The sequence below is a fragment of the Colius striatus genome, chromosome 6 (assembly GCF_028858725.1).
Source record: "Colius striatus isolate bColStr4 chromosome 6, bColStr4.1.hap1, whole genome shotgun sequence".
NCBI classification, from domain to species: domain Eukaryota; kingdom Metazoa; phylum Chordata; class Aves; order Coliiformes; family Coliidae; genus Colius; species Colius striatus.
The window spans coordinates 5,483,704-5,502,398 of record NC_084764.1 but is presented as its reverse complement, the minus strand read 5'-3'; the positions used below and the strand labels follow the sequence as shown (position 1 = coordinate 5,502,398).

At 48.6% G+C, this 18,695-nt stretch overlaps 1 protein-coding gene and 1 long non-coding RNA gene across 2 annotated transcripts; one reads left to right on the top strand and one right to left on the bottom strand.

The window, feature by feature from the left end:
• The first annotated feature begins 13,858 nt into the window (after nt 1–13,858).
• On the top strand, nt 13,859–14,567 carry LOC133625661 (uncharacterized). Its single transcript, XR_009818974.1, has 3 exons — nt 13,859–14,043; nt 14,130–14,320; nt 14,436–14,567. It is a non-coding gene; the product is annotated as an uncharacterized LOC133625661 (long non-coding RNA).
• A 1,031-nt stretch (nt 14,568–15,598) lies between these two features.
• On the bottom strand, nt 15,599–18,477 carry CHAC1 (ChaC glutathione specific gamma-glutamylcyclotransferase 1). The gene is made up of 3 exons (XM_061998229.1): nt 18,161–18,477; nt 18,036–18,071; nt 15,599–17,337 (listed from the first exon to the last, which is right to left on the bottom strand). The coding sequence occupies exons 1-3, from the start codon at nt 18,419–18,421 to the stop codon at nt 16,906–16,908; spliced, it is 729 nt and encodes a 242-aa protein (XP_061854213.1). The 5' UTR covers nt 18,422–18,477; the 3' UTR covers nt 15,599–16,905.
• Nucleotides 18,478–18,695: the final 218 nt, after the last annotated feature.

Here is an 18,695-nt window from a genome sequence, read left to right as displayed (position 1 = left end):
TCAGTGTCTTTGTGGTTTTTATGCATATTAACTGTGTGAATGAGGGGGGTTAGGGAGGAGAGCACGGGGAGTGCAGCTGGAAATGCATCTAGAGACACGTGCTGCCTAATGTAATGCCCCAGAGTGTCTGCACTCCTTCCAAGTATCAGGTTTGTAACCTTTCACAGTTCCCACTGTGTCCTTATCACATGGCTGCATTCAGTGATCCTCTCGTGATCTGTTTTGGAGTCACTAACACAGCAGATCAGAGGAAAACAGAGGCAAGTCTGTTGCATAATGACACAGTACCTGAACTGTGAGGGTTGGATTCAATACAGTTGATTGGTTTAAAGCATCATTCTCTGCATTTTTCTTTTTCAGTGGGAGCCGAAAGGACTCATTTTACTGTGCAGTCTTGATTGACAAACAGCTGGACAGTTGGCATCAGTTTGTCGTCCTAAGTGGAGAGAAGATTAAAATACTTTATGACTTGGAAAGGTTGCAGAACTGTAAGGTGTCGTGTTGTGTGCTGCACTGATGGCAGGTGGAATTACTGATGTTTTAAAAACAGATGGTAGAAAAAGGAATCTATTTAAAAGTCATTCAAGCTTCAAAAGAAATGCCAAATGACATCAGGAGTTGTGGCAGCTCATCTACCTGGGAAACTTGTGTCAGGCTAACAAATGCAGGATGGTGTAATGTAGCAGTAAAGTGAATGAGCTGCCACATCATACCCAGTTCCATCTCTGTAAAATAGCTTAGGCATCACAGGAGTGCTGGGGTGCTGTGATGTTAAACAAAGACTTCACGAGGTGGCTGTTGTAATGTCTTGATTTGGGGAAGAAAGTAGTCCTAGAAAGACAGACTGAGAGATTTTGTTGAGGAGATGGAGGAGTTTTGTGATCCACACTGTGAGGAAAGCTGCTGTTGAAGTGAGTATAACGGGTGTGCACACTGAAGCTTTGTTGTGTGACGCTCCAGTCTTTTCAGTCCGACTGTGTGTTGTGCACATAGGGATTAATGGCAGAGAAGGTCTCTCAAGGTGTTTGCTGGTGGCAGAAAGAGGATACTGTGTTTTAAGCTGGAGTGGTGGAGCAGATGTGTGTTTTGGGGGATGTTGGAAATGCTGTGTCCCTCCTGCTGTTTAATCATAGCATCTTACTCACCAGTTACTACTAAACCATTCAATAGTTCACTGATTAATACTGTTGCTGAGGACTGTTAAAAGTGACAATTTTCCTAGGTCCTCTGAGAAGTAAGGACAGAAAAAAGGGTGCTGTTGTGTTGTGTTGCCCTTACATATATTTTCATAGTTTAGCCTACAAAGGCTGTCTAGTTCAGCAGAGTCCCCAGCACACAGGTTGCTGCCGCTGCTACGGGTGGCCAGCAAAACTCAGTCATAAGCTAAAGACCAAAAACTACAATTTTCCTTTGAAATAGAGCAAGAGTGATTAAAGTTGTTGTCTTCTCTCAAAAAAATGTTGCAGGGTAGCTGGAGACAGGAGAAAGGAGTTGCCTTCTGACCACTAATGCTGAGTTTTACCCTTAAACATGTGGACAGGACGTACCAGCCACTGGTGAAATGCAACATGATAAGCCTCAATGCAGTTTTGCTCTACATCTTCTCTGTGAAGGTGGTTAATCATCAGCACCCAAGAGGATGGCAACACCAAGCAAAAAAGCTGGGTTAAAAAACCAAACAAAACAAGCCAAATGATGCATCAGAGCAGCAAGAGAAAATCTTCTTTCTCACCACAGGCAACATGTAGGTAATTATGTTAAAAATAGAGCACTCCAGTATCCTCCTAACTGCTCTTCAAAACCATGTGTGTCAGGTAGACAGGAACTTGCATCTCTCTGTGCTCAGAAATTCTTCTCTTCAGCTGTGCAGTCACTGTGCAGTCCCTCCCACACAAACTCTTCAACACTACTTAGGAATGGTTTGGTTCCTTGACTTCCCAGCCTCTTCAGAATTGTTCTAACTTCTGGTTTGAGTTATTTTATGGTCAGTTTGAGTCCACTTAAGGGGAGATTAATTAGCCTGCTGGCCATTTTCTAGCTTTCTATCATGGGTCAAGTCTGTTGTCCTCCTCATTTAGTCAGCCACTAGATCTCTTTCTATTCTCCAAAGAGATAAACAGGTCACCACAGGAGGGTGTTTTCACCTAGAACTGCTTTAATTCTTCACAATATTAATACTGCACTGTCCAGATGTGGTGTTATTTCTGTGCCTTCTCCCCTTTCTGTTGCATGCTTTCCCCACCACAGTGTATCTGCTTTTTGCTGTCTCACGTTCTGTTTGTGGAAAGAAGCCTTGTGTCTGCCTTGGGCTTTATTCCCATATTCCCAAAGTATTTCCCTTAGCAGCGTTTCCCAGTCGGGGAGGCACACGCAGCTCAGTGGGAAAAGCTTTGTGCAGAAGGAATTGGGGATCTGCACTACTTGGATCATAGCTCAGGAACAAATGAGCTGGGAGGAGGAAGAGCACAACTGATAGCATCAGTTTGGGGCAGGATGTGGATCAATGTAATGTGGGAAATGTTGCCCTGTTGCACTACCAGTCCTGGTGTCCTGCTCTCCACAGAACGAGCTGGGCTGCACTTACAGGCTCCTCAGCTTCCCATTTCTGCCTCCATCTTTCTATTTTTTGTTGACTATTGAGTCTGAAACACGCATTATAACTCTTGAGGGAACCCTCACAGCCATGTCTTGTGCTCTCCTTCCTGCTTTGCAAGAAGGGATAGTGATGCAGTCCCTGCTGTCCTCTGGAAATTGCTGTTCGAGTGGCTGGCAAACCAGTTTGAAACTCTCTCCCTGAAGGGATGCAGCCTGCATGTGAAGTGTAACCAAGATGTGTACTCTCAAATAAAGTCCATCACATCTTCTGCCCCTGGCTGTGAGCACTCACTGAGTCCTGAAGGATTTTGGTTTGGTTTGCAGCCTGCACCAGGTGCATTGCAGTGAATGAGGAGGGAAGGGATGATTCACCCTTTCTCTCAGGAGCACAGTTGCTCAGATGATACAGATGGCCCAGCTCTCAGATCAACCAGCAGGTCTGGACTGTGAATGAGTCTTTCTAGTAGCACTCAGATGAGCCTTTGCTCCTCTGCACCTAATGCCCTGTGAAACAGAGAAATGCATGCTTGGGATGAGTTGAGGTCTCTCCAGCTTCACCCTCCTCTTAGCTCCTGACTCAGGAAAGTGAAGTTACTCCCAAGCTAATGGGTTGTCCAGGCATTTTGTACTGAACTCTATTTGCCTGATGTTCTTCGAGGGCCATATGAGGGGATTTGCATTCCAGGCATGAGGAAGTGTTTCAGTGCTCAGGTATGAAACAATGACTCCTTCCTTCCTTAGCTGATGAGCATCGCTGATAGAATGAGGTAGGGGAGGAAAACATTGAAACATCACTTTTGTGCCTTCTTCAGTTTCCCCATGGCCTGTCTCCTCTTCAGCAGAATTGCTGGTTAAGTCCACCCTACTTACTATGAGCCCCTGTCAGCTTCCAAACATCCAGGGATGACAGCATCCCTTGTCATCTCTGTGACATTTGTTTGCAAGCACCTGGTTTTCCCCTCCCTGCTCCTTAGCCTTACTCAACTCTTCTGAGAGCACAACTGTTTGTCTTCAGGGCTTTTGCTGTTAGCTTCTAAACACGTGGCCCTCACTGTCTTGAATCCAAGTGTTAGGGAAGCTGTGATTTAAGATAAGGCAAAGCCTGTGTGTAATTTGTGTGAACTGTTTCCCTGAATAACTTTCACCAACTTTTTCAAAACCAAGAAAAACTCTTCTTGTTGCTCAGATTGGAAACTATATGGAAATGTGCTTAATGCTTTGGACTGTCACACAAACCTGCTGGGGAGGCCTGGGCTGTTTGATAAATTTAGTCATATTTTCTTGCTCATAACAAGAAACTGGTATTGTGTGTAACAGATGTTGTATTTATGTCATGTGTTCTTGTACCCCTACATCTTAACTTCTCATCTGGACCTTCTTCCAGGAAGGAATAAAGACAAGTGAGAGCCTTCTCTCCATACCATGGTAAGATGCCGTCTTATGGAACCCCCTGCAGCAGGACAGGCTGGGGGTGACCTGCTGGAGAGCAGCTCCAGGAGAGGGACCTGGGAGTGCTGGTTGATAACAAACTAACCATGAGCCAGCAACGTGCCCTCGTGGGCAAATAGGTCAATGGCATCCTGAGGAGCATCAAGAAGAGTGTGGGCAGCAGGTGGAGGGAGGTTCTGCTCCTTCTCTCCTTTGGTGAGGCCTCATCTGGAGTCCTGGGTCCAGTTCTGGGCTCCCCAGCTCAAGAGGTTCAGGGAACTGCTGGAGAGAGCCCACTGCAGGGACACCAAGATGATCAGGGCACTGGAGCATCTTCCTTAGGAGGAAACGCTGTAGGAACTGGGGCTGTTCAGCCTGGAGAAGAGGAGACTGAGAGAGAACCTCATCAATCCTTGTAAGTACCTGAAGGGTGGGTGTTGGGAGGGTAGGGTGGCACTTTTTTCTGAAGTGCCCAGTGACAGGACAAGGAGTGAGGGTCATGAACTGAGACAGAGGGAATTTCCACTTAAACATAAGGAAAGCCTGTTTTACTGTAAGGGTGAGGAAGCCCTGGCACAGGCTGCCCAGGGAGGGTGTGGAGACTTCTTACCTGGACAAATTCCTGTGTGACCTGCTGGAGGGGAACCTGCTTTAGCAGGGGCTTGGGCTGGATGATCTCTAGAGCCCCATTCCAACCCCCACCATTCTGTGATTCTGTCTTTCATGTGTCTGTCTTTCAGGTTTCTTTTGAACTCTGTTGTTACCATTTCCTCTCGTGTTGTGGTAGAGTACAAATGTAGACATTGCATTCAGGCTGGTGAGTGCCTGAATTTCAGAGTTTTACAGTTTTGTAATGTAGTTATGTACCCAATTAACTCCCCTCCTGGGTCAGCTCTTTGCAGGGCAGGAGTGTTTGCTTTCGTTGGGAACAATTGTTCTCTATTTCACATCATATGTGTAGCTGAGGGGCTGAGGGCTGTGGGTTAGTGATGGGGAGGGGATGGACTCCATCATCTTCAAGATCTTTTCCAACTGTAATGATTTTGTGGTTCTTTAGTTCAAGTAACTCCACCATAGATTAGCCAACAATTCTATCAAAGTCTCTCTGTAACCCCTCAGACTTCCTCACAGAAGTGTCTTTGCAGAATGCCTTTATCACACAATCCTGCCCATCAGGTCTATGTTTTCCTCCTTATTCTGAGTCAAAACTACTTCAGTATGTAATTTTTATTTCATGCTTCCTTAATTTATTTCTCTGAATCAATCCACATCAGAGATACTTTATTCTTATCATAAATATGCAACTTATCCTCAAAATACACATCAGTCTTTACTCAATGTACTCCAATTTGCATGTGTGAAAGGCATAAAAACCTGAAGCAACTGAAGCACAAGAAAAGAGATCACCAGCTTTTGGACATAATAATCAATACTCAACCAAAGAAAGGAACTTGACAGGGAACTGCTGGAGAGAGGCCAGTGCAGGGCCACCAAAATGAGCAGGGGACTGGAGCATCTTCCTTATGAGGAAAGGCTGGGGGAGCTGGGGCTGTTTAGTCTGGAGAAGAGGAGATTGAGGGGGGACCTCACTAATAGTTACAGCTATCTAAATGGTGGGTGTCAGGAAGTTGAGGCAACACTTCTGTGTATCCACTGCAGGAGAAGGGGTAATGGGAAGAAGCTGGAACACAGAAAGTTCCATTTAAACATAAAGAAAAGCTATTTCCCTGTTGATGTGAGGGAGCCCTGGCCCAGGCTGCCCAGGGAGGGTGTGGAGGCTCCTTCTCTGGAGGTTTCCAAACCCACCTGCACACGTTCCTGTGTGACCTGATCTAGGTGGAGCTGCTTCTGCAGGGGGTTGGACTGGATGATCTCTAAAAGTCTCTTCCAACCCCTACCATTCTGTGATTCTATGACACACAAAATTATCCTTAAAGATTACTCTAACCCAGTGGTAGTCCCCATCCTCCACAGGCAGTGCCCAGCAGCCTCACCTGGATTGCACTCAGGTTGCTGGGGTGTGTCTGGGGTTTTTTTTAAAGATTGGCAGACCCAGCAAATTTCACACGTGGTTGGCTGAATGTTGCTTTTTGTTATGTTTTTTCTTTCAGGCCCATTAAGCTTTTGGCACGTGACTGTGACTGTGCCTGGGTACGTGCCGCTCGGCAGAGCGTGCTGCTGCCCAGCAAAGGCCCTGCCACACGACCCAACGCGTGTGACACGGCTCCAGGGTTTTCCTTTGCAAGCAGAGGATGCAGAAGAGCTGTTTGAACTATATGAACTGTTAGAGAACCTTGAAAAGTAACAGCCAAACCTCCCTGTGTGTTTTGGTTTTGATCCTTCCAGGCGTCTGGCAGGTGCTGCCGTGAGGGCTCTTCTGTGCCTTGTTTCTACTTGTTGCTCCTTCCATACAGTTCACATAAACAACTTCTGCATTCACGGAATCATTATGGTTGGAAAAGACCTTTGAGATCATTGAGTCCAACTACTCACCTCACTCTGCCAAGCCCATCACTAAACTAACTCATATGCCTCAGCACCTCATCTATGAGTCTTTTGAGTATCTCCAGGGATGGTGACTCCACCACCTCCCTGGGCAACCTGTTCCAATGCTTAATAACCCTCTCAGTGAAAAAGTTCTTCTTAATCTCCAGTCTAACCTCTCCCTACTGACCTCTCTTTTTCTTGATGTTTAATCTGGATTTTTCTTTGATTTAATCTCATTTACAGCCATAGTACTATGATATTTCTTTGAAATACCTCTAAAGATGCATAGTGGTATAGTTCAGCCTCTGGATGCCAAGTGCTCCCAAAAGCACTGACTCAGTTGTGTGATGCTTTTTGTGTGCAGGTGACTGCAGTCTTTCATCATTCTCTGCCTGAATTCAGAGTTTGGGAAAAGTTACTGCATCTAACTCATAGTCATCATTTTACTGTGACATATATTTAACCTGGTTAGCACCAAACCCCCCCACCCCCAAACCCTTGCTGGGATCAGGATGCTGAGTCTGTAATGCACAAGTAAGTTCTTAAACCCAGTCAAATGAGGACTGGAAGTTGTGATGATGTCTTTTTGGGATTGGAAGTTGTGGTGATGTCTTTTTGGGACTGGGAGTTGTGGTGATGTCTTTTTGGGATTGGAAGTTGTGGTGATATCTTTTTGGGACTGGGAGTTGTGGTGATGTCTTTTTGGGATTGGAAGTTGTGGTGATGTCTTTTGGAGACTGGAAGTTGTGATGTCTTTTGGGGACTGGAAGTTGTGGTGATGTCTTTTTGGGACTGGAAGTTGTGATGATGTCTTCTTGGGATTGGAAGTTGTGGTGATGTCTTTTTGGGATTGGAAGTTGTGGTGATGTCTTTTTGGGATTGGAAGTTGTGGTGATGTCTTTTGGAGACTGGAAGTTGTGGTGATGTCTTTTTGGGATTGGAAGTTGTGGTGATGTCTTTTGGAGACTGGAAGTTGTGGTGATGTCTTTTTGGGACTGGAAGTTGTGGTGATGTCTTTTTGGGACTGGAAGTTGTGATGATGTCTTCTTGGGATTGGAAGTTGTGGTGATGTCTTTTTGGGATTGGGAGTTGTGGTGATGTCTTTTTTGGGACTGGGAGTTGTGGTGATGTCTTTTTGGGATTGGGAGTTGTGGTGATGTCTTTTTTGGGATTGGAAGTTGTGGTGATGTCTTTTGGGGACTGGGAGTTGTGGTGATGTCTTTTTGGGATTGGAAGTTGTGGTGATATCTTTTTGGGACTGGGAGTTGTGGTGATGTCTTTTTGGGATTGGAAGTTGTGGTGATGTCTTTTGGAGACTGGAAGTTGTGGTGATGTCTTTTTGGGACTGGAAGTTGTGATGATGTCTTCTTGGGATTGGAAGTTGTGGTGATGTCTTTTTGGGATTGGAAGTTGTGGTGATGTCTTTTTGGGATTGGAAGTTGTGGTGATGTCTTTTTGGGATTGGAAGTTGTGGTGATGTCTTTTGGAGACTGGAAGTTGTGGTGATGTCTTTTTGGAGACTGGAAGTTGTGGTGATGTCTTTTTGGGATTGGGAGTTGTGGTGATGTCTTTTTGGAGACTGGAAGTTGTGGTGATGTCTTTTTGGGATTGGGAGTTGTGGTGATGTCTTTTTTGGGACTGGGAGTTGTGGTGATGTCTTTTTGGGATTGGGAGTTGTGGTGATGTCTTTTTTGGGATTGGAAGTTGTGGTGATGTCTTTTGGGGACTGGGAGTTGTGGTGATGTCTTTTTGGGACTGGGAGTTGTGGTGATGTCTTTTGGGGACTGGAAGTCGTGGTGATGTCTTTTATGGGCTGCTGTAACCTGGAGTGATTTAGATGGTTTTGAAACATGCCATCACGAGCTTGGCAGGAGGAGATTTGCTTCCCTGGCTTTGATAACTTGCACATGCAATCAGAGGCATAGATTGTGTAATGAATGTAATTCATTCCCGCTGTGGTTTGCTGTCCTTAGCTATGTGTCGTGGTGTCTGGCAGGAATCAAGTAACTAAAGTTTGGGAGTGGGAGCTGGTTTGGTTGAGTGTTCACAGACAGATTAGAGAAGCCCAGCTCTTCCTTTGCAGTGATATAATTGATAGCAAATGAGAAAAGTAATGTTGTTTACATTTTTAATTGAAACCAGATCTCATGTCTGAGATGTTGCAGCAATAACCACATATCATATTGGAACATTGGCTAAAAAAGCTTGAGGGACTGCAACAAAACTGAATGATGTATGTCAGACAAAACCACCCCTAGCTATATATATTGATTTCTCTGCTGAGCTTCATTTTTAGCTGGCAAATAAATACCATGCAAGCTTAGGTGACAGGAAGGTTTAAGAACACTGAGAGCAAGTTCCTAAACTTGCAACCACACAGATCCTCGCTGGGCAATGGCAAACATAAGGCTGGCTGAGAAAGTTTCAGATGACTCTCACATGTTTGCATCAGGAGCTGGTGCTGTTTACACAGGCACACGTTATCTTTCTTTCTGACATGGTATCTGCATACCTAGTTTGTAGTTTTGGGTGGTCTGAAAAACCCCTCAGTGTTTCACACTGGGCACTGGATGCTTTTGAAATCAGGTTCTTGATGCCTCCATTCCCCATGTGTGGAATGGAAATGAAACCTCTTCACAGAGATCTGGAGAAGAGGAATTGAAGTCTGCAAAGGTTGCTGTGGTGATTTGCCAGAGAAAAGTCCAAATGGGGAACAGCCATCCTGCATTTAATGTGTGCAAACAAATATATGACCACAAAGGAGAAAAAGGAATTGAAGTGCTGCTCATTTATTAGCATCCTCCCATCAAGTGAAATGAGGCAGGAAACCTCTGGGGAAAAATAATAGTGGATATTTATTTTTAATGAGGCTAGTCCCACAGTTCCTTTTTATCCTCAGTTCTGAACTCATCTGCCCTCAAATTGTAGGATGTGTTTCCAGGAATAGACTCAATGTATGTGGGGTTTAGAGACACAAATGCTGCCAGAATCGACTGTGCTGTGCAGCAACAAAAGACACAGTTTCATCTAGCTTCTGGTCTCTTAAGTCACTGTGAAAGGGAAGATGAAAAGCAGTGTCTGTCACAGCCATGGGGAGCTGGGCATTCCTGCTCTTTCCCCTCTCTAAAAATGGGATTGTGTGTTTGTGGAGAGGACCATCTCAGAGAAAAACCACACTTTTACAGGGCAGACCAAAAAGAATCAATGTGTGTATACTCTGAAATGAATGTGTGTATAACCTAAACACCTGCCAGCTGTTTGAAACATACTTGTGGCTCAGTTTTACTGAAAGAAACTGGTTCCTTCACTGGAAAACAAACATAAGGGAGAGACTTCAGCCCCTGGTGTTGGTAGAAGCACCCTGAGGCCAAAGCTGCCGACCTTAGTTGTGTGTAACAGTATCTCCCACCCGTCCCGTACACTTGGTGCCGAGCAGCAGCGTGTTGGCTGTGGGACAGGGAGGTCACTTGGAGCTCTGACGGTTGCTGTGACACATGAAAGCTCAGACAACAGCGCTGCCAGAGTGAGAGGTGCCCCCTTGGTGAGCAAAGGTAGTGTAAACATGGGCAGTCCCTGCCTTTCCTCACCATCCCTGGAGGCCACGCTCCCTCTCTCCCTCACGCAGCATCATGTGCCTCATCGGTGCCCAGCTTGGGAGCCTGGAAAGGCTGGTGTGCCGTCTAGACAAGGAGGGGACAAAAAGGCTGCTTGTTCACTTTGTTTTCTAGATGTTTTCAAATGACACACATGCTTTGTGTAGACAGAGTTGAGCATCAGCAAGCTGGCTGTGGTTGCCTCCCCCCGAGGCGGTTGGTTTGTAAATGAGGTTATAATTGCTGTGAGTGGGTTGGATGTGAGTCTGTGAAGTGACTTCAGTGGTGTCTGTGCTGGTGGTGTCATTCTGTGAAGTGACTTCAGTGCTGTCTGTGCAGGTGTCAGTCGGTTGGTAGGTCCTGTTCATGGCGCAGCAGGTAGCTGAGGCCATAAGCTCATGAAACACAGTGCTTACATTAGTCTGGACTGTGCCCTGGCCTCTCTTCCCTTGACAATGATGGTACAAGGGGCAGGTGCAGCCCTGTGCAAAGAGCCCCTCGTGTTGTGTATGTGCATGTGCTAACAAACCCCTCAGCACAAACCTGCAGCTGGAAGTACAGGCCAAGGCCTCACGCTGAGTGTGGGGTGGTGGGGCTGAGGTGCTGGAGGCCGTGGCTGCTCTTACTCAGCTCTGGCACGTGCCCAGTCAGCCTAGGTGTACATCCATCATGTTTCTGAAGGACAGGCTTGCTAACCTGCAAGGCTCAGTGAAACCTCTTCCAGCCTCTGACTTGCCTTCCCCTGGGTGAAGCGCTTACTGGCTATTTGCAGCACCTGGAAACCTGTATCTGCTGCAGACAACACAGCACTGTGGGGCTCACTCCGTCTGTATGAGAGCAGTGCCCAAAGAGCTGGGGTAAATACTTCCCCTTTCCTTTGGTGATGGGAGTTTTAAGTGTCAGTAGCTATCAGGTGTCTCCTCAGTCGTTGGGCTCAGGCCAAACCGATCCCTGGGAGTTTTAATTGAAGCTTGATGGAAATGAGTCCCTTTAAAGCAGTGAGATGAGGGAGGCAAAGAGCAGTGTAAACAGGAGGACATAAGAGAGAAGTCTTTGTTCTTGTGTCCCCAGAGCAGCCCAGCGTGGTCTGGGAACAGTGTGGTGTCCCCAGCTAGGGAAACAGCACCTCTCTGTCTTTGAACTTCCCTGACCTTACGTTATTTCAGTCTTATTCTCTGGAGTTCAAGGTACTGGCTGTGCTTCAGGAATTTGTAAGCATAAACACTCATCAGTGTGGCTGGCACTACGATGAGATGAAAAGGGAGTCCAGAAAGAATAAAACGCATCCAAAAGCCAAACACAAAGTGTACAGGGTTTGTAAACAAAGCATGTAGAGCTTCCCCAGCGCTGCCCAGAATGCCCACTTCCTTCCACCCTCCCTTCCCTCCCGGGCACAAGGCTCTTTCAAAGCCATTTCTCATTATTTTAATACAGCACATAAATCAAGGAGGTTTTCACTTCAGCCAAGGCAAATAGGTAGTAGGAAATTACCAAGTCTGCTGGGCAGCTGCTGGTTTTGCTGCAAGTGTAACTTTTACATAGCCTGACTCACAGAATGGTGGGGGTTGGAAGGGAGCTCCAGAGCTCATCCAGCCCAAGCCCCTGCTAAAGCAGGTTCCCCTCCAGCAGGTCACACAGGAACGTGTCCAGGTGGGTTTGGAAACCTCCAGAGCAGGAGCCTCCACACCCTCCCTGGGCAGCCTGGGCCAGGGCTCCCATCGCCTCAACACCAAAGGAGTTTCTCCTCATCTTCACGTGGAATTTTCTGTGTTCCAGCTTGTGACCATTGTCCTGTTACTGGGCACCACAGAACAAAGACTGGCCCCATCCTCTCAGCGCTTGCCCTTTAGGTACTTTGTTGATAAAATCCTACTTCTCCAGGCTGATCAGCCCCAGGTCCCACAGCCTTTCCTCGTCAGAGAGATGTTCCAGTTCCCGCTCATCTTGGTGTCCCTGTGCTGGCCTCTCTCCAGCAGTTCCCTGTCCCTCTTGAGCTGAGGAGCCCAGAACTGGACACAGGACTCCAGATGAGGCCTCACAAGGGCAGTGGAGAGGGGGAGGAGAACCTTCCTTGACATGATGGCTTGACTGTAAATGTCTCTGTACCCCTTCCCGTTCCTCCCACGTGTAGGGAACTGTGCCATGCTGTAGGCTGCATGTCAGTGGCACATTGCTGCCTGCTTGTGTAGTGGAATTGCACTTTTTTTATGTTGCATCTGTCCTTTGAGTTCTAAAAAGACCTATTTGGCTTTGGTGCTGCTGAAATAGATATGTGCCATATCATGAATACTGGCAGCACCAAAGCCAGAAGTCCAGCTGGGGGAAGATCTCCCACCCAAATTGCACTCGTGTTTTCCCCCTCTCCCTCTGGGATGAGGTTATTGCACCGAATGTGATATAACCCAATTTAAAGTTTCACAAAGGACTTCCAGGCCTAGATTCAATTCTAGGTTTTGGAATGTGTTGGTGGGTCTGGCACTGAATGATCTGGAACGTGTTGTGTGGAGAAGTGTCAAAGTGCACAGGTGCCCACCTCTGTGTGTTTTGTGCTGGATAGTTTATGCAAAGCCATTCTCACCTGCCCTGGTGCAGCTGTATGCCTAGGAGACCCCCCTTACCCCTGCTTCACCATGCAGTCTTTCCTGGTAGCAGGAGCAGAACAGGCTGTGAACTATCTGTAGGTAATTAAATCCACGTTGCAGCCTGTCTCTTCAACAGTGAGCAGACGTGTATGGAATGACATGTGGTGTGTACAGGAGCTGCAGCTCCTGGGGCAGCTGTTAAGCCCAGCACGTGCTGTTCCCTGGGACATGTAGGCTGCCTGGGAACCATTCCAAACCCACCTGGATGAGTTCCTGTGTGACCCTAGGTGGCCCTGCTCTGGCAGGGGTGTTGGACTGGATGAGCTTTCAAGGTCCCTTCCAGCCCTGGAGATTCTGTGATTCTGGGACCCTCCTGAGGCTGTGGGTAAGCATGTGGAACTGTGTCTCTCCCCTTCAGCTCCTCCTGGAATTGAGATCCCACATTGGCTCCTCAATGGCCCCAGTTTCTGGATGCTCAAACATCCTCTCCTACCACCTCCCTGCCTCGCTGTGTGCCTGTAGGGCCATCAACCACAGACATGAGCTTGGTCTCACTAATTTTCTGACTTGGTATCCCTAGAAAAGTACCCCAAGCACAGGTGAGTTTGCACTTTGGTGATGCTAGATTTAAATTACATGTTCATTAAAGCTGGAATCACCTTGGTAGAGGTTTACCTGTGTGAATCAGAATGGTCAGTGTTGGAAGGGAGCTCTAGAGCTCATCCAGCCCAAGCAATTGCTAAAGCAGGTTCCCCTCCAGCAGGTCACACAGGAACGTGTCCAGGTGGGTTTGGGAACCTCCAGAGAAGGAGCCTCCACACCCTCCCTGGGCAGCCTGGGCCAGGGCTCCCTCACAAGTGAAGTTCTGGACACTCCACCTTCAAACTGAGATGATACTGTAGCACCAGAGGCTTTTCTTCTGTTTTTATCTTCTCCAAATCCTTTTAACATTGGTGAGTTTCCTCATCCTGCCCTCTTAAGGACCATGTGCTCTCAGGAGCATTTTGTGCATACAAAGGCCAGGGCTGGATTAGCTGTTGTCATCTGCTTTTTGCAGTACATTAGATGCTGTCCTAATGTACTCAAGGAAATGGTGACTCAGGGATGTGTGAGAACTGCTGGACAGGGAAATAGAAAAAGGACTAAAATGAAATGGTTTTAGACTTGGAAAATGTGTGACTGACAGTGCTTGTAAACATGTTTCTAACGTGAGGTGACCTGATAGGCAGAGGTTTGTTGTAGGGAAGTCAGAGAAGGGAAATCTGGACATGCAAGAGCCACGAGCTGGGGAAGTGTCTCAAGCAAGGTCTGGCAGCACTTTTTGCAGATGAGAGCAGTTGTGTCACCCTCTGGAGAAGGTGAGTGCCCTTTCCCTGGCCTAGACCAGCCATCAGGTCAGCAGTAGAGCTGCCAGAAGCTGTGCTCACCACCAGCTGCTCCACAGGGGCTGGTGAGCCAGGACAGGGAGAGGAAGCTTGACGAGTGAGACATTGAATGGGGTATGATGCTGACCTTGTGTGGCACTCCCAAGCACCATGGTTGCACAGCTGCCTCCCAGCAGCAATGACCTTCCTCACCTTTGGTTCCTCAGGGATAAGCCATGGTGGCCACCTGTCTTTGAGCAGCAGTACAGAGGTAAGCTGGGCGTACAGTGAATGTCACAGGGTACTATCTCTGTGCACTCACACGGCCACGCTTCAGGTCTGGGCTGATAACCTTTTAAATCATCAACTAACCAAACCATGACCAGTTCCCAGACTCACAGGACACAAGAAAAGCCTCAGGAGAAAGAAGGACACTGCTCCTGAAAAGCAAATGGAGGCCTTGTTCTGAATGTCCCCTGCAAAGAGCTCATTGGGAAGAAAATAGTAGTTCAGTGAAGTTAGTGTATCTGTGCTTAAAATACTTCATTTTCCAAGGGATGAATAAACAGCAGGTGCAGGAACCTTCACAAGCTGTCCCTGCTTGTCTCTCCTCAGGGAAATGAAAGACTGTGGCCCAGGTAACCCCAGCGAGGGGCATTCCCCATGCTGGCAGTGCCACTGGTCATCCCTTTCCACCAGGGAGTTTGACAACTAATTCTTTGTAAGCTTGGAAGGGGTGACGATGTTTTTGTGTGTGCTGGAGATATTTTGGGGTCTTTGTAACATCCTCCTGCAGCTGAGTGGATTTTTAACCCTTTGTTTCCCCAGCTAGGGGATACAGCTCCCCCAGGGGCTCAGTTGCAGTGAGAGCCTCCATGGAACAGGGAAAGCAGAGTTTGCCCTTTGCCTGTTAATCCCTGAAACATGCACCTGCCTTCAATTAGTGGTAAATGCAGTTGTTTCAATTAGTTTTCACTCCACAGCAGGTACTGGTAGCAGACAGAACAATGTGCTGCTGGTAATGAGAGGCATAAGCAGGGCAGTTGCACTCTCTGCATAAGGCAGGAGAGAAACAACTGTCTCCCTCACTGCAGAGTTGGCTGCCACAGCACTTTCTCATCCTTCCACTATTACTTATTGGAAGCAGCAGTGCCAAGTTACACTCAGGACAAAAAACTCTTTGCCCTGCCAAGGGAGAATTACATTTCTGGGCCTGCCCTGTACAGACAGGAGTGCTGGCTGCTGTCTGTTGTCAGCATGAGCCCTCCAGAATTGGCAGGAGCAATTCCCTGCATCCCCTTTTCTCCAGGGGAGAGACATTCCATGGGCTTCTCCCCGTAGACAGAAGCTGCTCAGCAGCGAGGTGGTGTTTTAAAAAGAACACAACCCAAACACAACAAACCCACACCAAACAAAAAACACCCAACAAACCTCCCAGCTCAGGAACCACAGCAGCATTACCAGCTAAGGTTTGGTTTTAAAACGAAAACAACCACCCCAAAAAGAAGAATCAGTTTGCACTTTAAGTCAATAATGAAAGAGACTGAAGTACAGACACCTAACTTTGTCAGTTTATTACTGGGCACAGCACAGTACCACTTCCCACACAGACAAGCCACAGTAACACTAACAGTCCCCTCGCCTTTTTGGGGTTTTTTTTCAGTAACAAAACCCCACATGCTATTTGTGAGGAGTCAAATGGCCCAGGAGTCAGCTCTTGAGAGCTCTTTTGTTGCAGTAGCAGCAGTTTTCCTTACAAAATACTAAGGGTTCTTAGGCTGTTGATGTGTGAAGCTGAAAAGCCTGAGCTTGCAGCAGTGCCTCTGCTTAACACAATCAAGGCAGGCTCTTCAGGAGCATCAAGGCTTGCCAGTTTGCTTTGTCACAGGCCTCTGCAGTCAAACAAAAGAGTACCAGCCATCCTTGCATGGAAATAGAACCCTCCAGTGCTTCTACAGAAACCCACATTATCCTGAAGCAGCAGAGGTTTGTTTGGCCAGTACAGGGTTAGTTAAAATGCTGCTGCATCCCAAGGGCTTTGCTGGGGGCAGCAAAGCAAAGCTTGGGAGAAAAGCTGCTGTCATTAAAGCAGGCTTAAGTTCCACAAAAAAACTAGATTTAAAAACTAGAAGGCACAAATGCAGGGTGAGCTGCATACCACTGTGGCACAATGAGCAGTTTAGGTGCCCTTCCTAAGGGAAAACAAACACAAGACATAATAAATACAATAACTTTTAGAAAAATAAGTGCATTGCTGGGATCCTTCACAACATAAGGAAGCAGGATCCACAAAAGAACTGGTTCACTTCATATTGCACAGCCATCCTCAAATTTAGTGTCAGCTCTTTGTCCTGGAGGTGGGACACAGCAGGGGAAGTGAGGTCTTATTTGGCAGAACCTGCCCAAGCCTCCACCACCACACAAAGAGCTTTTTGCCAGTCTGAGGTAGAATTAGATACTGCTTAAACCCAGGTCGAGTCCTGCTCAACTGGTCTTCGAAGGAAGAAAAAGAACAACACGGGGGAAAAAAAAAGTGCACAGAATAGATGAGCCTCTTTCTTCTCTCAAGAATGTGAGTGCTTCAGGTTTGACCCCTGGAAGCCAGTCTTAAGAGAGGAAAGCTCCAGTAGAGATCCCTGCTCCTCGCCTGAGGAGCAGTGATGGCTATCATGGTGCTACAGGTAGGGAGTGTTAACAGGTACTAATTATAGCAAGTGTGGCTTCTTCCACTTCCTCCCTCCCCTCCCACTGCTAATTCTCCCTTTATTCACTCAGTACAGTACATTTTAGCAGTGCTAAGATTGTCCCCTCTGCTTTCTCCCTTATGTCCCTTCAACTGCAAAAGATTTGTCTCTTTCAGGCTTTAGACTCCTGAGGGACACTTGCAGTTTCTTCTAGAGACTCATCTTTGTAGTACAGGCGTGGAAGGATGGAAATAAGAGCCTCTTCGATGGAGAAGAGATGTTTATCCTCTGCTTGAGGACAAAAGTAGCGCATAAATTCTGCCAGTCTCAGCAAGTACTCAATGTTATGGCCAGCACAACCACTTGAGACGATGATTTGAGCTGCAATGTCTTCCTCCGAGGCTGGGCCGAGGTAAGAAGGATTCTGAGGTGTTGCAATGTAAACAAGAGCCAGGAAGGGTTCCTCTGCATCTTTCTCCTGAGGGTGGAACTTCACCAACTTGGTGTCGTAGCCTCCCAGGACAGCTTCTCGCATGTTGAGATACTGCAGCGACGCAGCAATTTGTTCCCCACGGACTTCATAGGCTACACCCCACGTGCATGCCTGCAAGCAAAAGGGCAGGGTGGTTACAGGATGCTGCAACTGCGCTGGACAAGTCATAGAAACATCACTGCACCTGGAAAAGACCTTTAAGACCATCAAGTCCAATCGCTACATCCATCCACCACCCTTTCAAGGCCATCCTGCCTTGCTTTGGAGTCTCTGATCACCCTTTCAAGGCCATCCTGCCCTGCTTTGGGGTCTCTGATCACCCTTTCAAGGCCATCCTGCCCTGCTTTGGGGTCTCTGATCAGCCATCCCACCTCGTTTTGGGGTGTCTGACCCCTCTTTCAAGGCCATCCTGCCCTGCTTTGGGGTCTCTGACCCCCCTTTCAAGGCCAGCCTGCCCTGCTTTGGGGTTCTGATTACCCTTTCAAGGCCATCCTGCCCTGCTTTGGGGTCTCTGACCCCCCTTTCAAGGCCATCCTGCCCTGCTTTGGGGTCTCTGACCCCCCTTTGAAGGCCATCCTGCCCTGCTTTGGGGTCTCTGACCCCCCTTTGAAGGCCATCCTGCCCTGCTTTGGGGTCTCTGACCCCCCTTTCAAGGCCATCCCGCCCTGTTTGGGGTCTCTGTGTGACTGATGCCAGGGCAGCAGATGGTAACATCCACACACACCCACCCCGCTGCCAGCATCAGTTTGCAGCTGCTGCTGCTGTGGGCCCCGCCAGGCAGCCCCCTCCCCCGGCTCCCCGGTACTCACCCCGCAGTCCTCCATCAGCGTCACCACACGGCCGGGCTGTGAAGGAGAGGCAAGGGGACAGCCGTTAGAAGCCGAGCCCGTGTCCCCCGCCGCCCCACACCCGCCATACCCGCCGCCAGCCTTACCATGGCCTCGCTGCCGCGGTGGAAGGTGTCTCCCTGCCAGAAGCGGCGGCTGTAGCCGCGGATGAAGCCCACCTTCCGCGACGTGAACTCGAAGCCCGGCCTCCACACCAGCGACCCGTACCCGAAGATCCACACCGGCGGCGTCAGCTTTAGCTCCGCGCCCTCCGCCTGCGCCGGCAGCGAGGAGGGAAGGAGGGGAGGGGACGGGGCGGGCGAGGGCGGCTCCGGGCGCTCCTCGGGGGGCTGCGGGTCGCGTTTCATGGTGACGGCGGGGCCGGGCGGCTGCGGAGCGGAACGGTGGCGGCACCGGGCGCTGCTGGGGCTGCACGCGGCGCCGCGGCGCTTTAAAGGGGCCGCGCGGGCCCCGCCCCGCCGCTGGGGGGCGCGGCCTCGCGCCGGGTGATGCAACGCGCGCGGGGTGTTTCGCCTCGCGCGCGGCAAAGCGCGGCGCCGGTTGCGTCAGGCGGGGCCGGCGCGGGGCCTCAGCCCTCAGCCCGCTGCCCTCAGCCCTCGGCACGCTGTCCTCGGCTCACTG